Consider the following 13310-nt stretch of genomic DNA (forward strand, 5'->3'; position numbering starts at 1 on the left):
AAACCTCTAGGAACTGTGAGTGAAGATAAGTAACTAAGACAGAAATAAGTGAGTCACTAGGGATGTGCATTTGGAGAAAACATCTCGTGCTCAGCTCCTTTCTCTTCAGCTCTTTCTGTCTGCTGCTTCCTGGATGCTACCAGGTGAGTGATTTTGCTGCCACGCCTCTCTGCCACGGCATTTTTGCTGTGCAGCCAGCTCAAAATGGACTGAAACCTCAAACCAAAATAAATCTTTCATTGTTCAAGTGGTGCATGTCAGGCATGTGGTCCCAGCAACAGGGAGGTGACTAACCCAGTTTCTTTGGACTTTAGTTTTCATAGTAAAAAAGATTTCACCACGAATTTATATTTTTTAAAAAATATTTTTATTTGTTTGTTTATTTGGTGCAGAGTTGCTTCGCAGCTCAGACTCACAGTGATCCTCCTGTCTCAGCCCCCCGCCCCAGCACTGGGTTTACAGACGTATGCCACCATGTCTTGTTTCAGGGCGGCATGGCATGTGGTACTGGGGATGTAACTAGGGACCATGTATTTGCCAGGCAGGTGCTTAGACCTCGGAATTATCTCCTCAGCCCTATATTTGTTTTTGAGGTAAGGGTCAGGTGACCTGAGGACGTTTCCATTGTTCAAATGTGGGGCAGTTTTCTTCTGATTCCACTCATCAGGGAGTATCTGAGGAATCTCAGGGGGAGATGGAGGCTGGGGTAAAATGAGGGGAACAGGCCCCAGGAGGGGATATGCTCTGGGGTGCCAGAGGCTGTGCAGATGATCAGGGCCTCAGTCCCCACACCTGAGCTGCACTGGAGTCACCTGGGAGCTTGTGGGCATCCAGGAGCTGCCGGCTCAGCAGACCTCAGGATGTGCCTTGCTATGCCTGGGCTGTGTGCTCCACATCCTGAGAATCCTGATCTACTGATGTCCCTGTCTGGGGGCCCCAGCAGGGCCCCAGCCCAGGTCTCTGGCAACTCTCAAGGGAGCAGTAGCTTTCTGGGGAGGGGCTTCCTGAATCAGGGCTGGATGTCCCTTTTTGAGAGATGGCCATACCCCCTGGATGCCTACAAGGCTGGCCAGGGAACCCAAAGGCTGAGAGGAGAAAGTTGAAGGGTCTGTAGGTGAGACCCCTTTTCCTCTACCCTGTATCTTGGTTCCAGGCCTGGAGACTACCCTCTTGGAGAATGACAACCAGGCTGGTTTATGCCTCCTCTTCTCCATGAGACAGGTGGGGACTCAGTGGATGAGACCCAGTACCTGCATTAGCCAGAGGAAGAGAGCTCTGTATGACAAGAGGACCACTTGTCAGGCAATACTGTGCTTCAGTTCCTGGAGCCTTCCTGTCCCTGAATGAAATGAACCATCGCTACTCTCTATGCCTTCTGGACTCTACATCAGCTCATACAAGGACAGCCAAGACTCAGCAGTGAAACAGGTAATCATTTTCTTTCCTCGCTCTTGGGTCCATTTGCGACTACCTACAACTTGGAAGGAAGCCAGATGGTTGGTTAATCCCCAAATGTCCAGTGTGGCCTTTATTCCTATCTACAACATCCTGGGGACACCAAGAGAAGAAGACGAGGTTCCTGGCATCTTGGAACCTTCACTCGAGGTGTGGCCCATGCAAACCTGGGTCTTCTGGAGTATGACAGGAGCCCGGGTAGAAGGACTTAGGAAGCCTGGGTCAAGGGAGGAGTGGGGAGGAGTCAGGGAAGGCTTCCTGGAGGAGGTGACAGAGTAGTGGTGGAGTCTAGGCAGGAGGCACATCAAGGAGGGAATGAAGGTGAAGGTGTGTGGGTGACATGGGTTTCCAGAGGAAAGACTGCCCAGCTTGGCTTCCAAAGGAAAGACTGGGTTATTTGTATGCTCTTCCTGGCTAGGCTTCAACATTCCCCAGAGCAGTAGAGGCTTCTGGGAGAAAAAGTGGAGTCACCTTGGTTCTCACTTAGGGAGCCAAATAATATGTCATCCAAACAGGAGCACTTCTGAGAGCAAAGGGGATTTATTAATTACCTGGGACAATTGCCATGAGTCTGCATCATGGGTGGGACCAGAGCCACCTCAGACTTGGGGTCATTTCTGCAAGGGTGGGGAGATGAAGGGATAGGGGTGGCAGGGAGACCACAGTAGACGCTGTCAGAGGCCAGGAATGCGGGTTTCCCTGAGCAGCCTCTCTGACCTCACTTTTCTCCTCTGTCAATGGAGCCAGCCTTTTCTGCCTCACGCCTACCAGAGCTCTAGAAAGGACAGGTACTCTGAAGAAGAGGAAGGAATCCAATGCCTGGCATCCGCAGCAGAGATGCCTCAAGTCCACAGCCCCTGCCCGGGTGTCTCCAGGATTAGGCTGGCCCTGGAATCAAATCCCTGGACAGTCAACAAATCTTCATCCCTATTTCCCAATGTCGGTAGATTCTGGGCTAATGGCAAAATGCTTGCTCAATGTGAAAAGCAGAAAATGTTCAGATTTATTGCTTGGAGAGTTTGCTGTCTCCTGGGCCTGCTTGATGTAGTTTCTTCTGTTCCAGAGCATTTTGTTTAAAAAGGAGAATTTCTGATGGCAGGGTTTTCCCTTACATTTATGCAAGGTTTCACAGTTTATAAAGTTCACGTAGTAATGATACAATCATTGCTATGAGGCATAGAGTTCCTACTGGGGTGGGCACTCCAGTAAGTCTAGAAAACCGCTCTATTTCCACTGACAGAGAAGCAGAGCTCAAGAGAGGTTAAAGGCCTCCTCTGAGGCCACACACCTTGGGAAAGGGCGAGCAGGGCTGAAAGCAGCTCCAGCTGCTTCCAGAGGCTGTGCTTGCCTGGTCTCTGCTTGTTCAAACTTCGACCTGACCTACACGCCCATCAGCAGATAAACTGTGGGGAAGAGAAGCTGAGACCAAACCAAAGAGGGCCTTGTGCAGAAGACAGTCTGGGGCTGGAGTAAACAAGAATAATCAGGTATGTGTGAGGGACTCCTCGAGTCCCCACACAACGTGTGTGTGTGTTTAAATGTATTTAGTAGAGTCTACGGGGTCTCACTACACAGATTGGACTTGTAGTGATCTTCCTATTTTCAGCCTCCCAAATGCTGGGATTATAGTCTCAATCTCTGTCTCAGCGTGCCCTGGGGGCGGGGCCGACAAGGTGCCAGGGATCCAATCCCAGTCCCTGCATCTGCCCAAGCAGGCCATAATGTGTTTTGTGCTGAGACTGTCTGTGTCATGATGCCGGTGGTGGAAAACCATTTGGGCCTGGGCAGGGCCCTTGTATTCAAAGCTCTAATTCTATACTGTCTAAACAGCAGCCAGGAACCACACGTGGCTATTTAAATTTAATTAAAATGAAATAAGATTAAAAATTTAGTTCCTCAGTCACACTTGTGACATTTTAAGAGCTTCATCTCCACATGCAGCTGCCCTACTGGACAGCACGAATCTGCAGAACCTCCTGTGGAGCAGCTTTGTTCCAAGCCTCCACCCTCTGCTCCTTCTTGCCCAAGGATACAGCTGGCAGGCACACCTGTTCTGGGATCAGTGCCCCTGCAGCCAGTGTGCCTACAGATGGCACACGGACACCTGAGCCCCTCTCCTCTGCTCTGCATCGGCTTCAGCTCCAGAGACATGAATAAAGGGCAGACAGCAAAGGAGTAGCCACTCAGAGGCCTCAGTACTCCCAGTGTGGTCCTGGGACTGCAGCACCAGCGTCTCCCGGGAGCTTGTTAGAAAAGCAGAACCTCAGGCTCCGTGCCAGACCTGCTGGATGCGAACCTGCATTTTAACAAGGTCCCCAGGAGATTCATGTAAGCGTTCAAGTTTGAGAAGCTCTGGCTTAAGAGACAGGCTGAGCAGGATCAAACTACAGCTCCAAATATAGGAAACCAAACATATTTCCAGAGGCGAGCAGTAGCCTCCGTAGCCCATCCCGGGCAGCATGAGTAAGCCTTAGTCACTGAGGGCCCAGGGCTCTGTGCCACTGGGGCAATGGAGACTTCCAAGGCCAGACCCCTGGAGAAGCTGGGGAGCTAGCTACCCAGCCCCCTGCCTTCCCGTGGGCTTGTTACCTCTGGAGGCAAAGGGAGAAGGAAAGCTCATTCCTTTTCCCTCCTCTCCCTTCTCCCTTCTCCCTTCTCCCTCCTCCCCCCACCTCCTGTATTCTGAAATGGTCTTGCTAAGTTAGTTGCCCAGGCTGGACTTGAACTCTCAATCTGCCTGCCTCTGCTTCCCTAGTGGCTGAGATTCCATGTGTGTGCTGTTCTGCCCCATTGAGAATCACACCCCGACCTTGCAATGCTTTGCATCAGAGTTGACAGCTTTACTTTTCTTCCTATTGCATGTTGTGGGTCTGAAAACACATGCAATTGTTTAAAGAGAGGCACCTGGAACAGGACTGGCCTCTCCCCAGGGGTGTGCCGCCCAGCAGGGCTCAGTGCCTTACGTCAGGTGGCCATGAAGGTTTTGGCAAAGGAGCCAGCATCCAGCCCATCGAAGAAGAGAGCAGCTGAGAAGGTAGCTCCATCCTGGGCTTCAAATGAGGCCAGCAGCTGTGCTGAACTGCCTGGGAAGGAGAGGCGGCTGCAGGAGAGGCTGGAGTTTGGAGGCTGAGCGTACAGCTCTCTCCTACCTTCAGGGTGGATGACTCAGCTCTTCCTGCCTCTCTCTGCTCAGCCTACCTAGGGCCTAGCTTATTTTTATCCCTGGCATGGAGTTAAATTGCCAAAAGGATGACACTTCTCCACCTGCAAGGGCCCTCCTGGAGGACAACTTTTAAAATATTCATTTTTACAAGTTGCTCCCAGCCACAAAGCAGAAGACAATGATGCTAGGGAGGAGGGACAGGGACAGTGACACAGGCCTGCAGGGAGCCTGGGGCCTTGTGAGACTGCACAATGGATTTTTTTTTTTAATTTTTATTTATTTATTTATGTGTGTGTGGCCAGCTCAGCCCACCAGGGGGAGGGGCTGGCTGGCATGTGGTGCTGGGGGATTGAACTGTGGTCCCTGTGCTTTGCTTAGCTTGTTCTAAGTAGGTGCTTTAGACCACTGAGCCATCTCACCAGCCCCTGCACAATGGCTTTGAGAGGAGACAGATTCCAGAAGGGAGTACTAAGGAAATTACTGGACAAGGGTGAATAGAGGTTAATATACTGAGTTTTAGCTCTATGATAACTGTATGATACAGGCACGATGGAAGCAGACCACGACACGCCAGCTGTTTGCCTCTCCAGCATGTACCCGCTTCATTTGGAACCAGACCTAATTTTTCCTCATGGGAATAGCCTGTCGCCTACTGCACAGGATCACGGGGGGTATGTCTATCAAAATGTTGGCCCTGCCTCTGGCTAGGGACAAGCATATGATGCTGGCTGGGTACGTGGAAAGGAGATACAGTACAGTTTGGAAACTTTGGATTCAGCAATGCTGATGGCCCAAGGAGGCCACTTTCTTGTTCTTGCAGTGTCCATGGCCACCAAATCCTCTTTCTGGCTTCTCTTCTCTCCCTTGCCCCTTCCCTCCCCTCCCTTCCCCTCTTCTCTTCCCCCTTCTCTCTCTCTGTTTCTTTCTCTCTCCTCTTCCCCTTCTCTTTTGTCTTTTCTCTCTCCCTACCTCCAGTACTGGGGATGCGCACTAAGCTAAATCTCCAGTGCTTTTAAAATTTTTTATTTTGAGACAGGCTCTTGCTAGGCTATTAAGTTACATAGGATATACTCAAGCTAACTATCTTTCAGTCTCAGCCTTCCAGAGTTCTGGGATTACAGGGACGTACCACCAAGTGTGCCTTCCTGTCCTTCTTGAGATCTGGTTGTTTACTCTTTCCTGAGATTCTGAGAGCCATGCCATAGCATTACAATAAATCCTTTTTTTTTTCTTATAGAGAAGTAATTTGTTTTCCATTATCTGTAACTAAGATGTCAAACTGACATCAACCCAAATGCCCAGCAACAGGGGCTTAGATCAATGAAATATGATACAGCACACAATGGAATACTACACAACCAGGTACAGCGATGACACAAATGTATATTTGTTGACACAGAAAGAGATTCACAATATATAGTTAAATGCAAAAGCAGATTATAAGAAAACAGTATGTATAGGATGATACTGTGTTTGCAAAATATATATTTCTATATATTCATAGAAAAAGATGTAGAATAAAATATAACAGTATTCATTCCAGAAAGTAGGATGGCAAAATGATTATTTTTCTGCTTATCTCAACTTCCTAATCTTCCTGCCATGTTTGTGCAGTAATTTTTTGTGTTAAGTGTATGCGGGGGATTGTAGAAACCCATGTCCCTGATGCCCAGCCAGTGTTCAGAGACTTATGTATCGAATGCTAGGATTCCTGTAACAGGGGCTATGCACCCACAGATCTGCTCAAGGAGGTCTGGGGGTGTCCAAGCCTCCACAACAAGGAAGCAGCAATGGCTTCTGCACCCCCAGAGCACTAGGAGCAACCCACTTATTATCACAGTAACCTTGATGAAGAGTCCAGGGAGGTGGGGTGAGCTGCCTGAGTTCACACACAGCAAGGACTTAAAAGCTGGTCGCCAGCCCAGAGCCCCACACCCCAAGGGCTACTGAAGCTCAGGAACAGAGCCAGAAGGAAGCAGCCGAGCAAGGGGAAGGGCTCAGCATTGTCCTGGGACTTCAGCAGCGTGGATAAGTGCCACGTGGGGATGGGGGTGGGCCCTGCTCTGGGGTTGGCCTCTGGTTTCAGGCCCCCAATCAGGCAGTGGAGGAAGAGGTTCTAGGCTTGGGGGATGCTCATCCCGCTGCTGGATACTCTTCCTGCTGCTCAACTAGGTCTTGGCTTGAAGGTCACCTGCCCAGAGAAGTCCTCCTTGACCCCTAAGAAAGATCCTGGCCTTGGCTGGCTCAGCCCCATCTGTCGTCTGCACTGTAGCATCTCCTCAACATGTGCCCACATCCTCTCATCTGTCTCCCTGGACTGCAGGGCCTAGAACTATCAGTCACTCTTAGCTGTGTCCCTGGCTTTCAGCCCAGCATCTGGTCCACTGTAGGTGCTCCCCAAGCACCTGTTGAGTGATGGAGAAGACAAACAAAGGACTCTGGTGGCCAGGAAGCCCGGGGGCAGGCTCATGCCTTCTACTGGCTGCGTGGGTTAGGCAAGTTGTGGCTCCTCTCTGGGCTTCTCCGAAGCCTCAACCTGAGTGTAAACCTCCAGCTCCACATCTAGTGGATTGGCCTCACACTTCCTGAATATATTAGGCAACTGAATGGGGAGTAATAGAATTTGGAATTGTTTAGTAAATTACACCTTAAATAAATCAACTGCCAGTTGGTTCTTCTTTCTGATGATCACATTGCAGTGGTTTCCCGAGGAGTCACTGGTGTGCAACGAGCCCAATCTTATTTCTTATTCAATAAACTCTTTTATTCTACTTCACATACTTTTCCATTACAATAATGAAAATAGCACTAGTGATTTGTAACACTGAGGCCCAAATCAAAGGGGAGCCCCTCCTCAAATTATATGGTAAATGCCATGTAAATGAATGTAGAAGAAATATTGGGCAAAAAGTATTAAAAATATAGATAATAGGGTCAGGGCTGTGTGTATACAAACACTTTAAAGTTTCCTTTATTAGGATGGCTCCATTTTAGAAAACACATGATTTTTGAAAACTATATTTAAAATAGTAATAAAACTCAACTGTGAAGAAAAGGCAAAATCAAGTAAAACCAAAAATCCCCAAACCAAAAGGAAGTAAATCAAACACCTAGAATCGATATGCAAACCTCTGGTCCTTTGGCCCTGGAATGGCAAGTGAGTGGGTTTCATAGAAATTCTCTGTAGAAAGGAATGCGTGGGCCTGGCGAGACTGTGGCCCTTGTATGACATCGCTGCATCTCCAAGTCCTGTCTCCTCATAGAGGAAAAGAAGTGGCTTGTCTGACACATCTGTCCAGGGTCTGCCCAGGATGGGGCCTGCGTTCCCAATCCCTTTGGGAACAGCCCCGAATCCTGAAAAGGCAAGGCATCCCTGAGGCACCCAAGTGGCAGGGGCCAGGGTCAGTGTCGGGGCCAGGCCTGGCTGGGGCTGGCCGAGTGGTTCACGGGCAGTGGGTGGGCCTCGGTGTTGAACACCCAGTCTTCCAGTGAGAGCGTGTCATCTTCAGAGAACAGAAGATAGAGGTATCTGTAGCCGGGAGGCAGGGAGCAAGACACAGCCTTCAGTGTTGGGAGACGGTGGGCCAGGGAGTCTCAGGGCCTGAGATCAGCCTATGGCGAAGGCAGGGGGGCCACGACCTGACAACTGCTCCAGAGACTGCTTCCAGCAAAGGACAGTATGGACGGCCAGGACAGCACTGAGTGCTGAGACGAGAGGCACCTGCTTAGTCCTGCCTCTGTCTGGGCCCTCCCTCTTCACATCCTGCAACCTCACCTGCCTAGGCCTTTAGGGAGCCCTGCTAGGACCTTAGAGGACCCCAACTCTCTTTGCAAGATGGCCGGAGAGCTGCCCCATCCAAACTCTGACATGTATTCCTGAGATTCCACTTTACGGTGTACATTAGGGCACTACACTGCTGGGGCTTGGACTCCTGGACTCTAGCTTTGGGGCAAAGGACTTTTCTGGGAGGAAAAGGGAAAGCCCAAGGGCTTGCTTTGGGGGAGCAGCAAGAAAATAGGATACTATCTTTCACCCCAGGAAAAAAAACCAAGGAGCCATGCTGCAGAGCCATAGGTAGGAAAGTCAACCACAGTGACCCATGTGGGTATCACCATCGTCATTATTATTCCCATTTTACAGAGGAGGCCAGGGTTCCAGGAAACCCAGGAACCTGAGACACAGGCTTAAACAGCCACAGGGTTACACTGTCAGTACTGAGGGGCTGGACCCCAGCTCAGCCTCACTCTGTGAGGGGACAAAGGGCCAGGGTAAGTACAGCTCTGGGGTGCAGCCCTCCGGACCCCCACTCTGTCCCAGGAGGAGCCATTCTGCCACCAGATAGGACAAGGACCAGGCCTGTACTTACTTCAGTGTCTCGGCTAGAAAGAAGCTCTGCTGTTTGTTGTCATGGTTGGGGCTGCTGCTGTACACATCCTGGATCCCGGAGAAGCCGGCATCTGTCCGGCAGTACTTCTCCAAGGCCTGTGAAAAAGCAGCAGTGTCAGCAGGTGGGGAAAGGTCTCCCAGGTCTTAGCCCACTAGTGGCTGAGCTCACCAACAGAGGAGTCCCTGGCCAGAGGTGTGTAGGCTTCAGAAGCGCAATTTTTGTCCACTGACAAGTCTGGGCACATGGCATGTAAGCTTTGAAGGCCAAGACTGAGAGCATCAGTGAGGCAGGTGCACTAGGCAGTGAGCCAAGACTGCATCTGAGCAGCCCCCTTCCCCCACTCCCCACATGTGGACCTCCCAGGACAGTTGCTTGTGCCCTGAGAACAAGTGGTACCTTGTCAGCCTTTGGGAAGGCACAGGTGCTTCCAGGAAGCAGGACAGAGAAGGCTCAGCCTCCATCAAGGAATCTTCTGGAATCCCTACCCTTACCTTTGACACCCCTTTAACCCTAAGGAAGGCCTTGGAATTTCTAGCAAGGTGGTCAGGGGCTACCTAGAGCTGGACAGGCTGTGACGAGAGGACCATTGGGGCTGCCAGCCCAGCAGCCAGTCTTGTATCACAGGTGGCTTTTCAAGCTGCTTGTCCAGCCCCAGACCAGGAGCATGTCTGCTGGGATGGCAGGGCCAGGTGGCGCTCTAGGACTGCCTAGCCCTGGCCCTGTGAGTTTGTTGACAGCTGTCCCAATCTGCAAGGCCATGGGCAATGGGTCACAGTTAACCAGTTCCAGCCTGCTCAGCCTCTGCTGGGGCTCTCAACTCTGCAGCTTCTGCCTGACCCCTCTTCCCCCGATGCCTGAGCCAGGGGCTCTGGGGCCCAGCCACTCACCATTACCACGTCCCAGCCCCACTCTCTGTAAGTGGGGTCGTGTGTCTGCCTCCACAGGTACATGTAGCTCTCGACTACCTCAGGCCGCAGGATGTAGTAGCTCTCGCTGAGCTGGGTGGCTACCGCCTCTCTGCCAGAATTGAACCAGAAGGCCTCGGGCCCGAGTTTGGTGTCTGGGAATGGCCAAAAGGGGACCTGGTCAGACCTGTACCTCCTGTTTTGAAGATCAGCTGCCTCAGGAGGGGCTCTGGAAGGTAATGGTGCACTGGTGTGGGGCAGGCCCCGCTGAATCTCCCATAAGGCTATGGTGCGCAGGGCCCCAGCTTCCCTCTCAGTTTAGATGGGCCAAAGCAAGACTCCTGAGGCTTCATGAGCTCTGCAGATTTGGACTCAGAATCTGAATAAGATACTCTGCAGTGAGGAAAGACAAAGGCATGGGCAGTGTGTGCCAGCTACGCATTCTGGGAAATAAGTTCTCTATAAGACATCAACGAGGACTCAGTCAAGGCAGGGCTTCAGGGTGGAGCACACTTGGAGAACAGTGGATTAAACAGTCCGGCTTGCAGAACTTATCAGATCCTTTAATATGACAACATGGGCAGATGCTTCTCCACAGACCCTTTCCTTTGGAAACTGCTTTTAACACCTTATAGATGAAGACTTCCAAAGCTAACACTTCAGGAAACTGCTAAGGTAGAGAAGGAGGCAAGATGCCTGAGACAACACCTACTCAGACAGAGGGTGCCGGGTAAAGGAGGCTTGATGAAGCCTGGATTTTGTTGTCACTGATTTGCTTTTAGGACATGGTTGCCGTTTTTCTTTTCTGCGTGACTACTGACAATTACCTGCACAGCTACCATTTGCAGCTTCGAGGGCTGGGCTAGGTACTTTACATTAGTTCAATAGTAAACAAATGATTTTTGCTAAGGTGGATGCTATTGACCCTAATAATGTGGAAACTGAGGATCAGAGAGGCTATTTATCCAAGGCAACACAGCAGGCTGTGGCTGATCTGGAAGATATCCCTGATCTGTCCCATGTTCTTTTCCCCCTGGGCTGTGCTCTCTCCCAGTCCTAAGTCTAATTCTCTAGGTCCAAATTCTAGGGTCCCTGGGTCAGTTCTTTCTCCCTCTGCCCATCTTCTCCAGGCCAGCTGAACACCCAGATCTCCTCCTAATCCCCCGATTAGGGTTGAATCCTTCCAGGAGGGCCCCCTACTGTTGACCCTGCACTGGACTTCCTGCAGGAGGCCCCCTCAGCCTGAGCGAGTCCCTCCCATCTTTTCAAATGGCCAAGCCAACTCCAGGTCATCAGGCAACAGTCATTTAGCCAAAAGTTTAGCCAAGTTGCTAATGGGGCGAGGGCAGCAATGGAGTTGAGGGCAGCAGCCGCTGCCGCAGCCGTCTACAGACCAGCCGGGCCAGTGGAACAATATGCTCTATTAAGAGGCTGTCTTTTATGGCCTGTGCTGATTGTCCCAGACAAATGGCTAGCTTTTTATTATTCCTGAGATTTCCTATTTGTTTATGGCCTTGGCAGAGCAAGCTCCATTTAGAGAATGGGAGACCCGTTTTAAGGGCCCGTTGCGAATCTCTGACTTTCTGGCACAGCTCCAAGCAGCAGCTCCAACAGCGGCGCAGGCGCACACATGGCCACGCGTGGCCACGCTGAGGCGCTGCGCTGTGGGCTCAAGGCTTTCTCACGGCTTCCGCGGGGCCCAGGTTTTCCTTCCCATTGAAGAGATAAGAAAATAGAGGCCGCACCGCTGGAGGTGGTGCAGTGGCACTTGAGCAGGAGTCTTCTCCATTGGACACTGCAGTTACAGTTCCGAGCAGCAGACGTCCCCCGGGGGCAAGGGTTTGGGGAGGGACCTTTCGGCAGGGCAGCATAGAGGTGGAAATGGGCCTCAGGAGACCTGGTCCTAAACCAGGCTCCGCTGCTCACGCTTGGTCTGATGTTGGCTAAGGTGTTTCCCCTCTCAGGGGCGACTCACTTTCTGTGGGTATAAAACAAGGAACTGGGCTCTTACTAAGGTGACTTCTGAGCCTGTAGGGGTCAGATATTTGGTGAGTGCTGGCCGTGGGGAGTGACCGAGGAGCTCAAAACTTTCTGGTGGCCTTGGGTCAAAAGGGTGAGTGGACACATGGTACCGGGAAATAGGGAGACCCTGTATGGAGGGGCGAGGAGTGTGGGTGGGGAAGGTGCATTTTATTTATTTATTTATTATTTGTGAGAGTACATTTCAGAGTAAAGCAATTTGCTAGGCTTTGGATGCCAATGGTTGTGCTTCAGGGTCTAGAGGACTGTGCTCTTTGCTACTCTTACAGGACCCTGGCCCAGTCATCTCTGAGCCTCAGTTTCCCCATGTGTGCTGTAAGGCTGTGATGTGTGTCAAGCGGCGAACAGCACTGATGCGGGTAGAATGCTGATGACCCCTTCACTGTTCCTTTCAATGGGGTCCAGCCTCAGGGTGTGGCCGACACGTCCCCTCACTGCACCTCCGTGCTGCTACCCAGGTGAGGCTGTGCTGGGACCACGGGCTCCCTTCCACTCGCTGCTGCCCTGCTGGCCTTTGCAGTGTTCCCTGGCATCTAGCCTTGGGCTCTGCTGCTGCCCCATCCCCTGCAGGGTTACCTGAGCGGGCGTATGACTCGTGGCACGTCCTGGTGATCTGGGCTGCCAGCTCTTGGTAGTGGGCCCTCTTTTCTTCCTTGGCATCCTCAGCGCCGAGGGAGATCATTCCCCCTGAGAAACAGGCCAGGTGCCCCATCTTGTGGTCCAGAATCCCCCCTCGCCACTCGGCGATGTAGGTCAGCCCCCCAGGAGAGACATTCAGCAAGTAGGTCTCTATCGCCTGGGAGCAGGTGGGGTGGGGGCATGGAGGGCACAGAGAAGGGAGGGAAAGGACGGAAATGAACGTTCTGGAGACGGTAGTAAGGGTGGCTCCAAAGAGCCCCCTGTCCCTGGCACAGAAGCCCTCTGGTCTCTGCTGGCCGAGGTCTCTGGCAGGGTCAGCAGAAGTCCTGACACCCAGTCTGTGGCCCATCGCCACTGGGAGAAAGGATCTAAGGTTTCTCCCTGGTGTGAGTCTCTTACACAGCCTTTTTTCTGTTCTAAGTTTTAAAAAAAAAATCTTAAGACGATTCTCCTCCTCTTCTGCATCCTTTTAGCCTGAAGCTCAGTTGGCCTGTGAATGGGCTTCAGGGAGCCAGGACACCCCTAAAACTGGCCTTGACACTTCCGTGGATATGCAGATTTGCAGGAAGAGAGCCTACACGTCTTACCAGGTTTTCAAAAAGGACAAGCAGAAAATGAAGCTACCTATCACTTACTTCCTCCTTGAATGCCTGGCACATGGGCTTTGGTGCCCAGTACAAGGGGGTGGAGTGGCTTGTCCTCGGTCACCCAGACCCACCA

At 51.5% G+C, this 13310-nt stretch overlaps 1 protein-coding gene across 1 annotated transcript in view; it reads right to left on the reverse strand.

The window, feature by feature from the left end:
* Positions 1–7360: 7360 nt before the first annotated feature.
* The window catches only part of Man1c1 (mannosidase alpha class 1C member 1), a 169998-nt gene continuing 164048 nt past the window's right edge, over positions 7361–13310 (reverse strand). The window contains exons 9-12 of the mRNA XM_004637589.3: positions 12528–12747; positions 9894–10066; positions 8986–9101; positions 7361–8147 (exon numbers count right to left, since the gene is read on the reverse strand). Coding sequence (XP_004637646.1) covers positions 8021–8147; positions 8986–9101; positions 9894–10066; positions 12528–12747 — 636 coding nt within the window. The 3' untranslated portion in view covers positions 7361–8020. The remainder of the gene's footprint in view (positions 8148–8985; positions 9102–9893; positions 10067–12527; positions 12748–13310) is intronic.

This window comes from Octodon degus, unplaced genomic scaffold, assembly GCF_000260255.1.
Source record: "Octodon degus isolate 3935 unplaced genomic scaffold, OctDeg1.0 scaffold00092, whole genome shotgun sequence".
Classification (NCBI taxonomy): domain Eukaryota; kingdom Metazoa; phylum Chordata; class Mammalia; order Rodentia; family Octodontidae; genus Octodon; species Octodon degus.